The sequence below is a fragment of the Scyliorhinus torazame genome, chromosome 4 (genome assembly GCF_047496885.1).
Source record: "Scyliorhinus torazame isolate Kashiwa2021f chromosome 4, sScyTor2.1, whole genome shotgun sequence".
Lineage (NCBI taxonomy): Eukaryota > Metazoa > Chordata > Chondrichthyes > Carcharhiniformes > Scyliorhinidae > Scyliorhinus > Scyliorhinus torazame.
The window spans coordinates 66951565-66964109 of NC_092710.1; the positions used below are offsets into that span (position 1 = coordinate 66951565).

The 12545-nt window shown below is 48.3% G+C and overlaps 1 protein-coding gene across 2 annotated transcripts in view; it reads right to left on the minus strand.

The window, feature by feature from the left end:
- LOC140410278 (NACHT, LRR and PYD domains-containing protein 3-like) overlaps nucleotides 1-12545 on the minus strand; it is a 169051-nt gene that overhangs the window by 38393 nt on the left and 118113 nt on the right. For both annotated transcript variants that reach the window (XM_072498239.1, XM_072498240.1), the window contains one exon: nucleotides 2350-2520. In XM_072498239.1, coding sequence (XP_072354340.1) covers nucleotides 2350-2520 — 171 coding nt within the window. The remainder of the gene's footprint in view (nucleotides 1-2349; nucleotides 2521-12545) is intronic.

Sequence of the window (12545 nt, forward strand, 5' to 3'; positions counted from 1 at the left end):
CACTGAGGAGGAGGGGACCTCAGAGGGTACATTGTCTCTTTATTCCCCCAAACCTCGGCACAAAAATCTGTGGCACTGACAGAGAGAAATAACAGGAGTCAGAGTGAAGGCAGTTTTTGTAAAGGTCCACAAGTTCCATTCACCCAGTTATAAGGATTATATTTCAAATGCCCTCGAAGTTCAAGTGTCTTTTGGGAACCATCTCATACTCCAAATTAAATTGCAAACTTCAGATGGTTCTGACTGTCTTGCAGTAATAGTTATCCATAAAAATGGAGCAGAATTCGAACTGCTTCTACCTTGTTAGTAATGACCACGACCTCTCCCCGCACCCCCTCAACTTGTGCTGGAATACTGCTACCCCCTGCCTTCCGAAAGCACCCGCCAACTAACCCCCACTACTCCCGACTGCCCCCTCAATTTCCCCCCAAAAAGGGACCAATGGCTTCCTTTTTATTTTAAAGTATATTTATTCAAGGTTTTAACATTTTAACTTGGAAAAACATTATAACACAAAAACAACCCCCCTCCCCCATCCTAACACTTGTAGCCATCAGGGATGGCCACTTCCAGAATACAAAATGGATGTTTGCAAAGATTGCAGGGAACTATGGACAATGCTAAGAAAGCAGGCAGGCACAGAGCCTGTATGTGTATTGGAACCGCAGCTCCCAGACGAGAATGAAACTGTAGGACCATTAGCATATTGATGGCCCATCTCCAGGAACAAAGGGAGATACTCAAGTAACCGATCTGGCTCCAGACCTCACGGCACCAGTTCCCCAAACCGAAAGCACAAACAAAGCCAGACCAAAGGCCAGCTAGGACACGCCCAGCCATCAGGGCACCCACCCCTTCTTTGGTCAAGATCAATACAAGTGATAAAGTTACAGCCCAATTGATTGCGGCCAAGTTCAAGGCCCGCCCAAAAGCACCGAAGCCCCTTCGGGTATAAGAAGGCCCCAGGAGAGAATCGCTCTCTTGGAATTGGCTCTCAAAGCGGAGAGACCCTTCCACCAGCTCCACCAGAAGCAAGTAAGTCCAAGGTCAACGGTCACTACCAGACGGACGACCTTAGCTGTTCCGCTTCACCACTTCGACCCTAGCAGCCTCAGATCCGAACAACAGCCATTGTTCCTCTGACTGAGTGGGCACCCGAAGCTAAGTATAGGCTTTAGCAGTAGTGATAATTTAGTCTGTAGTATTTTGTGCATGAGTAGATTGCTGTGTGTGTAAATAAATAGTATTGATTTTGAACTAACTAACTGATGTACCGGCTCTTTGATCAGTATTCGGGTTTGAAACTTGTGGCGGTATCGAAAGATACCTGGCGACTCTAAAGCGAACGTAATTAGGATGAAGGAAGGTGACCATATTGACCGCCATATTTAGAACCAAATAAAGAGAGCAACACAGTTGTCAGTAACTAGTTCTCCAAAATGCAGAATAAACAAACCCCATGTCTTGTGCCCTTATTTGCCTTATTTGCCCATCTTAGGGAAAATGACACCCTCTCCAAATGCAGGAAATCCAGTAAATCCCCGAGCCATTCCGAGGTACAGGGTGGTGAAGCTGACCTCTATCCCAACAACCCGCACCTGCGAGTGATCAGTGAGCTGAAGGTTAAAACATCTGCAACCCCCTCCCGCCTGCAACTCTAGCAGGTCCAACACCCTGAATATGGCCATCAAGGGGACTAGGTTCCAAGTCCACATGCAAGATCGCCGACATGGTGCTGAAAAACAGCCTTCAAAATTTCTCCAACTTCGGGCAGGACCAGAACATTTGTACATGACTAGCTGGGCCCCTCCCACACCATTCACAAATATTCTCTATCCCCTCAAACAACTGTCTCATCCTCGACTTTGTCAGGTGCACCTTTAGCTGTATCAACCCCAGCCTTGCACACGAGGTTGAGGCATTCACCCTCCAAAGCATCTCACACCACATTCCCGGCAGTCCCAGCCCCTGCTCCCACTTGGCCTCAATCGCCTCCACAGACACCTTATCTTCACTCAAAATCCTCTCAATAAATCGCCAAGACAACGTCCATGGCTTCCTTACCATCGACTGTCCTGCCTTGACACAGGGCGTTGAAATCCCATTGCACTGCTCCTTTCTCACCCGGCCTGAATTGGGGTAGGACGAGAAAGGTGTGGCTGCATTCCGGGGTAAATAGTTAGAATGGACTGGCATTCTGAGTCTGATTGCCACTCCATAGAAGGTACAGCCCATATTAGTGACACCGATAATGAGGGACAGTGTTTATTTATTATACCAATAACAGTGCTCAGAATATATTGTTTGATATCTAGTTATAAACACAATCTCACACAAACTGGCATTTACCTCAGTTTTTGTACTTTACACTCCGGACTCCTCAGAGCCACAGACAGTAGTTTCACTCCTGAATCCCCCAGTTTATTGTCGCTGAGGTCCAGATCAGTCAGTGACCGATTTGTACTGAGAGCGGAGGCGAGCTCCTCGGCACAAGAAGCTGTGAGAGAATTATCATGTAGCCTGGGGATCAGAGGGAGATAAATAACAGGAATCAAGGTAAATCACCAGTGTTTTAAAAAAATGACATTAATAATACACACTGTAAGACATTCAAGAAACAAAGCTTTAATTAGAAGGGAAAATAGGCAAGATGCTGCAAATGTGTAATTTAAATAGAATATGCCGGAAATACTCAGCAGGTCAGGCAGTATCTGTGATGAGCAAAATGTTTCAGTTCAATGAACTGTCATTGGAACTGGGAAATAACAGCAACATAAATTGTTAAAAGCAACAGGAAAATGGGGATGTGCAGGCGGCAAGGAAATAACAAAATGGAAATGTAGCAGTGATTAAAAGACACAAAGTATAATGGCGCAGCATCCTTACCCTGATTTGCTATGGAGATTGCCGAGGACTTTTGTGGGGTGGGGCAAGTGGTTCCCATGTGGCAAAAGGATATATGTCCTGATGTGTTCTGACAAGGTGAGTTCAGCACACAATGTTAAACTTACAGACATCTATGTGAATAAGGATGAATGTGAAATTGGTAGAAAGTTGATCACTAACCAGCCACTGTCAATGCCCAGACAGCAGCATTGACTGCAGGTAGCATTCTTGTAGAGAGATGAACAGTCAGGCTGCCACCAGCAGAAGATAGTGAGTGTCCTTGATGGGTGAGCAACAATGGAAATTTACGTGCTGACTGAAGAGAGCACACAACATATGGGAGTGAGCCAATAAGAGTGACGCTGTTAGATCTTGCCTTCTATATGCCAATGACCTCTGAAGCACTGGAGCTGGAAGAACTGGAGTGAGGACGGGCAATCACTGATTGTCAGATGGGATGTGGAGCCGAGAGAGCGAGTGGCTGAATGAATGAGCACAGAAGAGCTTCCGGTGACCTTAAAACCTGGTGTTGATGTGTCCATCACTGATCACATTGAGCTCCAGATTAGTAATAGGATAATGGATGTATTGGAGTGTAGGTTTCCCTCTAACATTCTCCTATCTCTTTCAGATCAAAGGCTGATGTGACCGGGAACAGCAATTGAGCTCTGAGGAGGAGACTGGTCCTCAGAGGGTTAACCGTTACATTATTCCCACGCACCCACCACCAGTGCCAATACTGTCAAGATAAGGACAATCACAGCAATCAGTAAAGTGGCCAATATCGGGTGAGCACAGCAAAGACAAGCCTGAGCATCGAATGGAAGCACTGATAGCTGAGGTCACACACTTGGAAGATGGTGAGGGGACAAGGCAATGTCAAGCTTCAGGCTGAAGACATATCACTGGAGACTTCAAGAAAGTAGCAGATGCTGGAGCTGAAGCATGAGCTTCGAGAGGACATGTGTACCCATAAACAAAGGATGGAGAAGCCAATCCGGGCCATGTGATCCACCGTGTCACTGGCATGAACACATATTCATCCTCCATCGAGAGATTTGTGAATTTCACGGAGAGTCAAATCCAGAATAGAATTGTAGAATTTACAGTGCAGAAGGAGGCCATTCAGCCCATCAAGTCTGCCCTTGGGAAGAGCACCTGACTTAAGCCCATGCCTCCACCCTATCCCCGTAACCCCACCTAAACTTTTGGATACTAAGGGGCAATTTAGCATGGCCAATCTACCTAACCTGCACATCTTTGGACTGTGGGAGGAAACCAGAACACCCGGAGGAAACACACGCAGACACGGGGAGGAAGTGCAAACTCCACACAGACACCTGAGGCCGGAATTGAACCCAAGATCCTGGAGCAGTGAGGCAGCAGTGCTAACCACTGGTGATACATCCCGATCTACATGTCATCACCACCTACATGAGCTCTGTGAAGCAATGGCTAGGCGAGAGGGGGTGCTGCAGTCATTGGCAGGTCCTCACAGTTCTCAGGACAGGGTAGATCCAGTGTGCCTTGAAAGGGTATAGAAGTGGATGTCTGTAGCAAGCATGTGTGGTCTGCTCAGGGTGCTCTTGCTGTGGTTCCTCTTGTGCTCTGACCGCAACTGCAGCATCTCACAAAGCTGAAAGGGACGTACCAGTTACCGAAGAGGAATGGGTTCAGATATCTGGACGTTAGGGACTTTATGAGGAAGGAGGTGCCATCATTTCCGATGCTGTGCCCCGGTGCTGCAGGATAAGCGAGGATGAAATAGGGGAGGATAGGGTTGCGGCGGACATGTATGCGGAGTTGACGAAAAGGGAGAGTACTCCCGTGGAGAAGGCTAGAGGTAAGTGGGAAGAAGAGTTTGGTGGGACATTGGAGGCTGGAGTCTGAAGTGAAGCACAGCAGAAGGTAAATGCGTCCTCGCCGTGTGCTAGACTAGGCCTTATCCAATTTAAAGGGGTGCACAGGCCCACATGACGGTGTCCAGGATGAAGCCATTCTTTCCGGGGTGGAGGATAAGTGTGGGCAGTGTGCGGGGAGGCTGCGAATAATGCGCATATGTTTTGGGCGTGTCCGAGGTTGAGGGGGTTTCGGATGGGATTTTCGGAGTAATAGCAACGATTTTGGGGGTAGAGGTATCCTCAAGTCGGTGGGTGGCATTATTTGGAATGTTGAAGGATCCAGGAGTTCAAGTGGGGAGAGATAGCCCAGAGACGGATTTTGTTTCGGAACCGCTGAAGACCGGGCTACAGGTGAGCAATCTGGAAGGGTTCCTGCAGTTGGAAAAAAATCAAGTTCGAATTTGAGGTGTGGAGGAGGGGTTCACCTCGAGGTGCAGGCTGCTCAGCGATTTTATCAAGGAGTATAACGTCATCAGCGGGGGGGGGGGGCTCATTTTATTTTCTGTTTGGGTGGGGGTTGGGGTGAAAAACTGGAAAAGGGGGAACGGGTGTATGCAGGGGGAAGGGGATTGTTTCCTGTGGCCCTGGTTGGCTTTTGAACTTTTTGGTTATGTATATATTGAAAATGCCTTCAATAAAATGTTTTTGAAAAAAATAACTGCTCACCTCCCCCACAGCAGCACTCCTCCCTCCCAGATGTTGATAGTGGGGAATCTAGCAATTGTAATGTCATTGAATGTCAAGGGACGATGGTTAAATTCCCTGTATTGGAGATGGTCATTGCTGGCACTTGTGTAGAGCAAATGTTAATTGCCACTTATCAGGCCAAGCCTGAACATTGTTCAGGTCTTGCCTTCTATGGGCATAGACTGCTTCAGTATCTGAGGAATTGTGAATGGTGCTGAACATTGTGCATTCATCAGAGAACATCTGTCTTTTGACCTTATGATGGAAGGCAGGTCACTGATAAAGCAGCTAAAGATGGTTGTGCCCAGGCCACCACCCTGAGGAACTCCTGTAGAATGACACCTCCCATCACTTTGATGATGATCAAAGGAGGCTGCTGGGTAGTAATTGGCCAGATTAGATTTGTCCTTTTTGTGTACAGGGCATATTTGGACAATTTTTCAAATTGTCGGGTGGATCCAGTATTGTAGCTGTACTGGGACAGTTTGGTTAGCGGTGCAGCTAGTTCTGGAGCAATGTACAAATATATCCACATTTTACAGCCCTGTTGCGGTTTCTTTTTCTTTGAATGCCCATACCATTTCCCTGGAGCCCCACTGCCGGGATACTTTTAGAGTCAACAGCTTTTTGCAGTACCTAGCACCTTCAATCATTTCATTATATTATCTGCCGTGAAATTGATTAGATGAAGATTGGCATCCCTACTGCTGGGGTCTCGGGATGAAGACATGATGAATCATCCACAGAAACATGGAAAATAGGAGCAGGAGAAGGCTATTCGGCCATTAGATCCAGCTCCATCATTCATCACGATCCTGGCTGATCATCCAACTCAATAGCTTGATCCTGCCTTCCACCAAATCCTTTGATCTTCTTCGCCTCAAGTGCTTTATCTAACTGTTTCTTGAAAACATACAAATGTTTTTGCCTCAACTAGCGAATTCCATAGGCTGACCTCACTCTGGGTGAAGAAATTTACCCTCATCTCTATCCTAAATAGTCTACCCCATATCCTCAGACTGTAGCCCCACTCGGCAATTTTGACTGAAGGTGGCTGCCAATACTTCAACTTTGGTTTTTGCATGTGCCGAGTTCCTCCATCAGTCACGATGGGAATATTTGTGGAGACTCCTCCTCCTGTTAGATGTCAATATCAGTCATGACTGGTTGCTACAAGACTGCAGATCTTTGATTCGATCAGTTGATTTTGAGATCTTGATTTCTGACTAACACGGACAGATTCCACTCTCTAATATAACTGGCCCTGTGTTGTATCTTCACAGGACTAACACCTCATTTTTGGATATCCCCAAGCCTAAGGCCACGATTTTCCTCTCACATTTCCGTTGGGCTGTTTCAGTAAAAGGAGGAGAAAATATTGTGAGACGGTTAAGTTATGTTTACATCAGCGGGAAAGCTTGCTTCAATCATCCCCTTCCCCCTTCATTGGTGGAATGTGTTTTCCGCCATGTTGGGAACCTAATCTCAATAGGTTTGCATCTCATTATTAGGACTCGACACCGGGGTAAAATGTCCACCCGCAGCAGAGGCATGCCACAATGGCGCGAATCGCGACTGGTTTCAAAAGAAACTCAGCTGGCGAGCAAACCACCAAGGGGTGTTCGGAGGCAAGTGCTGCACTCATGGAGCAGCTCCACATATTCAAGGGGAAGAGTGGGTACTGGGAAAGGAATCAGGGCAAAGGGGCAGGGGGCGAGGGGCCAGGACCTGGGGATGAAGGGACCAAGAACTGGTGGCAAGGGGTTCAGGAACTAGTGATAAGGGGTCAAGGAACTGGTGGCAGAGGTTGAGGAACTAGTCGCAAGGGGGCCAGGAACTGGTGGCAAGGGGGCCAAGATCTCGTGGCAAGAGGACCAGGAACTGGTGGCAAGGTGGCCAGGAACTGGTGGTAAGGGGGCAAGGAACTGGTGGCAAGGGGGGGGGGGGGGGGGAGGAACAGGTGAGGGGGCCAGGAACAGGAGGCAAGGGGGCCAGGAGCTGGTGTCAAGGAACCAGGAACTCATGGCAAGGAGGCCAGGATCTGGGGTGAGGGAGCCAGGGCCTAGGAGCGAGAGCGCCAAGGCCTTTGAGTGAGGAGGCCAGGACCTGGGGGCGAGGTCCCAGGGGCAAGGGGCCCAGGTCCCGGTCTCCAGGGAGAAGGGCCAAGTTTTGCGTGTGAAGGGCCCGGACCCAGGGTCAACGAGCCAGGTCCCAGGCTACCGGTATATATGTTCAGGGATAAGAGAGCCTTGAAGTCAAGGGAGGTAAGTGTCTACTCCGGGGAGGGGGTGGTGGTAGATCTACAAGGCTACCGGGCGGTGGGGGGAAATGTGGGAGGATACCGAGGGGGAAACTTTGAAGACTACTGGAGGGGGAGGGGGAGACTGAAAGCTGCCAGAAGGGGGGAATAGACTGAAGGCTACTGCCGGAGTTGGCGAGGGAAGAAAGGGGGCAGGGGGGAAAGCGGGGGGGTGGTATTGAAGATGAGCAGCAGTGAGGGGAACACTGAAGGCTGTTGGGGTTGGGGTGAGGAGACTGACAGCTGCTGGGGGAAGGGGGAAAAGTCTGAAGGCTGTTGGGATGGGGACAATACTAAAGGCTGCCAGAGGTGACAGGGAAGACACTGAAAGCTGAAGGCAACACTGGCAGAATCAACAGTACATGACGTCTAGGCCGGAAGCCAAAGCCACTTCAGGCCCAGGATGAACAGGACAAAATGATACAATTGAACTGTATCACCGCCCCCAAGGTTGGCCCAGTTGAAATCAAACTTCAACGGTCACTCCCTTGAAATGTACATTGGAACCACCGTCTCATCTACGTGCTCCATTTTCCAATGTACAAATGGATGTGTTGATCAAAGTAGCCACCTAAGAACAACATCTGGCAAACCTGGAGGAAGTTCTACGATGATTATCCATTGCGGGTGTCAGCCTTAAGTGGGAAAAGTGTGTGTTTCAGTTGGCAGAGGAATGATACTTCAGGAACTGCATCGAAAAAGGCAGGTTGCACCCTGTCGAGGATAAATAAAGGTCATAAAAGGGACACTGATCCACAAAATATGACAGAGCTGAAATCATTCTGAGGCCTCATTAATTATTACAGAAATTCATCCCCAACTTGGCTACTTTACTGGCACCCCTGCACGCACAGTTGAAGAAGCAGCAGAGGTAGCCGTGGCAGGTGACACAAGATGAAGCATTCACAAAAGTGAAACCCAGCTGCTATCATCCAACATCTTGGCCAACTACAATCCACAAGACAGATGCCTCGCCGTACAGAGTAGGGGCAGTCCTCTCCCATGGATGGGACAATGGCACCTAGGCACCAATTGCATATGCATCACGACCCCTGGCGGATGCAGAACAATGCTATGAACAAGTCGAAAAAGGAGGGACGGGCCATGATAATCGAAGTGAAGAAATTCCACCCATATGTCTACGGCCGACACGTTACAATAATCACGCACCATGAACCCCTATTGGGCCTTTAAAGGAGGACAAAGCGATCCCTCCATCTCCTCGGCTCAGATCCAACATTGGGCACTATTATTGGTGGCTTATGAGTACTCCTGGCACGCACATCGCCAACATCCTGAGTCGCCTGTCGATGCCCACAAGCTTTGCCCCTCCGCCAGTAATGGAAGAAGTCATAATGACACAAAATTTCCTGGATATCCTGCCTGTATCTGCAAAACAAGCCCAGGCGTGTACCCAAAAGGACCCATGCACGCAAAACATGATCCTACGTGGCAGAATTGGAGAACACGCCATAGAGAATATGAAGCCCTCCCCATCCAAACTCCAAGAATTGAGCGTGGTAGACGGCATCATCCCAGGGGGAACCTGAGTGGTCGGCCTCTGTGCAGGTCAGTGCCCAATCTTGACCGAGCGACACAACAATCACCCAGGGGTCTCCAAGATGAAGATGTTTGTAGGGAGCTACGTCTGGTGGCCCGGGCTTGATACTGACATTGAGTATCTGGTGAAACAGTGTCAGTACAACCAGAAGCTCCCACTTTCATCCTTGCTGCACCCATGGGCATGGCTGGGAAGACTTTGGGTACAGGTACATACGGAGTTCGTTGGGCCATTCATGGGATCGATGTTCTTAATCTTGGTCGGCACTCATCATAAATGGATGGACACACAAGATGTCCACCACAACTCCAACATTACCGTAGAGAAACTCTAGCATTCTTTTTGCATTCATGGGATACTGGAAGTCATGTCAGACAACGGGTCCCCCTTCACCAGCGGAGAATTCCAGGCATTTGTGAAGTTCAAAGAGATTAAACATTTCCAAATGGTGACATACTATCTATCTTCCAATGGCATGGCTGAACAGGCAGTCCAAACATTTAAAAATAGCATGAAGAAACAGCTGGTTCTCTGGACACCAAATTGGCCCTGTTCTTCTTCAATTACAGGACCATGCCACACACCAGAACAGGTGAGCTTGGAGAGCTGCTTTTGGGCCATCAACCCTGGACCAGGCTCAGCCAATTAGTTCCAATCTAGAAAATAAATTCTGATACGCCAAGGCCCAACAGGACCTTCAAGGCAGGAGACACAATCTTTGTACGTAACTTTAGAGATAGATCTTCTTGGATCCCAGGAGTTATGGGAAAGACTGGTCCCATTTCAGAGTCAAGACTAAGGAGAAGACCATAAAGTCCTCCCCTATTGAAACTGCTCAGGACGGGACAATGCCCTCAATGTCTAATGTGCTCAACCCTCAGTCCGTGGAAAACGTGAGTCATTCCCCCAGGTGGAGACTGAGACACTGACCATCAGCCGAGATCAGCATCGAAGAGGAGCCCCCATCAGTAGCCTTTCAATGCTCTGCCAGGAAGCGACAAACCCCCTTCTGCTTCACGCCCCCCGCTCCAGCTCCACTGATGGTTAACCCAAGGCCATACGCCAAGATGCGAAAGAGGCCTCATTGCCATGGGAGCTATGATCTGGACTTAGGGGGGGGGGGGGGAAGAGGGATGCGATAACCCTCAAGAGGACCACGGGGGACCACTTATTTATCGCCCTGTGGGGCACGTAGAATACAGGGTCCTATGGTAGCGGGCGGAGGCCCACCCAGCTGGGACGCGTTTTAATGCTACTGCCAGAACCGGACCGAGAGTTCTGATAATTCCGGACAGGGATATTTGTGTTGTTTGCCATGACAGCGGCTTTATCTTTTGAGTTAAAATAAACCTATTTAGCCTTCTTCTTTGTGTCTCCTGGATTATTACACCTATGTTGTAGCTTCATCAGGTTGTCCCCTCATTTTTAGGTATGGTGCTACTCCTGACATGGCCTACTGCACTCTTCAGTTAACCAGGGTTGATTGCTTGGTGGTCATAGTAGAGTGGGGGATATGTAAAGTCATGAGATTACAGATTGTGATTCAGTGGCTAAGTACAATTCTGCTGCTGCTAATGGCCTACAGCTCACAGATGCCCAGTCTTGAGTTGCTAGATCTGTTTGAAATCTATCTCATGCAGCACGGTGGTAGAGCCACACAACATGATGGAGGGTATCTTCAATATGAAGTTAGGACTTCGTCTTCACAAGAACGATGTGGTGCTGACTCCGATTGATACTAGCATGGCAGATGCATCTGCGGCAGGTAAATTGGTGAGGGGTGAGGTCAAATATGATTATCCCTCTTAGAGGTTGCCTCATCACCTGCCACAGACATGAATAGAAGTTATATATTTTTGGACTCGGCCAATGTGGTTCATGCTGGTGCTACAGAACCACTCTTTGTGATAGACATTGAAATCCCTCTCCCACTGTACATACTGCAGCTTTGCCACCCTCAGTGCTTCCTCCAAGTAGTGTTCAACATGAATAAGTTCTAATTCATCAGCTGATGTAATCTGCTGGAGATTTCCGACTCCATGCTTGGCCTGATACCATGAGCTGACTCATGAGTTCTGGGGTCGATGTTGTCGGCTCCCAGGGCAACTCCCTCCTGGCTGCACACCATTGTGCTGCCACTTCTGCTGGGTCTTTCCTGTCTGTGAGACAGGACATACATGGGGATGGAGATGGTGTTGTTGGGAACATAATCTGCAAGGTGTGATTCCATGAGGATAGCTTTGTCAGTCTGTTGCTTGCCTTATATGTGGGAAAGCTCTCTCTGAATTTTGGCACAAGCCCTCAGATGTTGCAGGGTCAACAGGGTTTCATATCTGGTGCCTGGGTGGATACCGAGTGGTCTGCCTGGTTTGATTTTTTTAGTGTCACAAGTAGGCTTACATTAACACTGCAATGAAGTTACTGTGAACATCCCCTATTCACCACATTCCGTCGCCTGTTCGGTACACTGAGGGAGAATTCAGAAAGTCCAATTCACCTAACAAGCACGTCTTTTGGGACTTGTGGGAGGAAACTGGAGCACTCAGAGGAAACTCACGCAGACACGGGGAGAACATGCAGACTCCGCACAGACCCAAGCCAAGAATCGAACTTGGGACCCTGGCGCTGTGAAGCAACAGTGCTAACCACGGTTCTACCTTGTCACCCATCTGTCTGGTTTGATTTTGAAGGATTCGAGATCTAGATTTCGTCCAATTGGGTTGGTCAGAACAGATTCTATTTTGGACACCACATCAAGACTAGACACAGTTTAGTGAACTTTGCTTCTTAGCTGCCCTAAGACATAACTCAGGGCCATTTGACAATGCTTCTTGTTTTGTGAACATTTGTCCCATTCGCGTTCAGAGATAACTCGTGGCCTTTTTGACAGAAACTTCACTAACTCTTGCTTCATTAACATCTGTCCTGTGGGAAAGTAAACATAGCCCATCACATACATGACTTCCGTCTGAAATAACAGAACTGAGAACTCACTGTGTCTGCACCAACAGTTCCCCTCCTTTTAAGATTTGAAGCTAGAAAGGCTTCCTTTAAAACCAAATGCTGGCTGTGATCATCATTATTTAAGGCCTGAGACCAGGCTAACATGACACGAAGGACAAAACAATCATCACCGGAGTTTTACTTCTTCAAGGGGCCGGGACTACTCACATGCATTATCAGTGGATGGAATAATCAATAGAGGACTGCA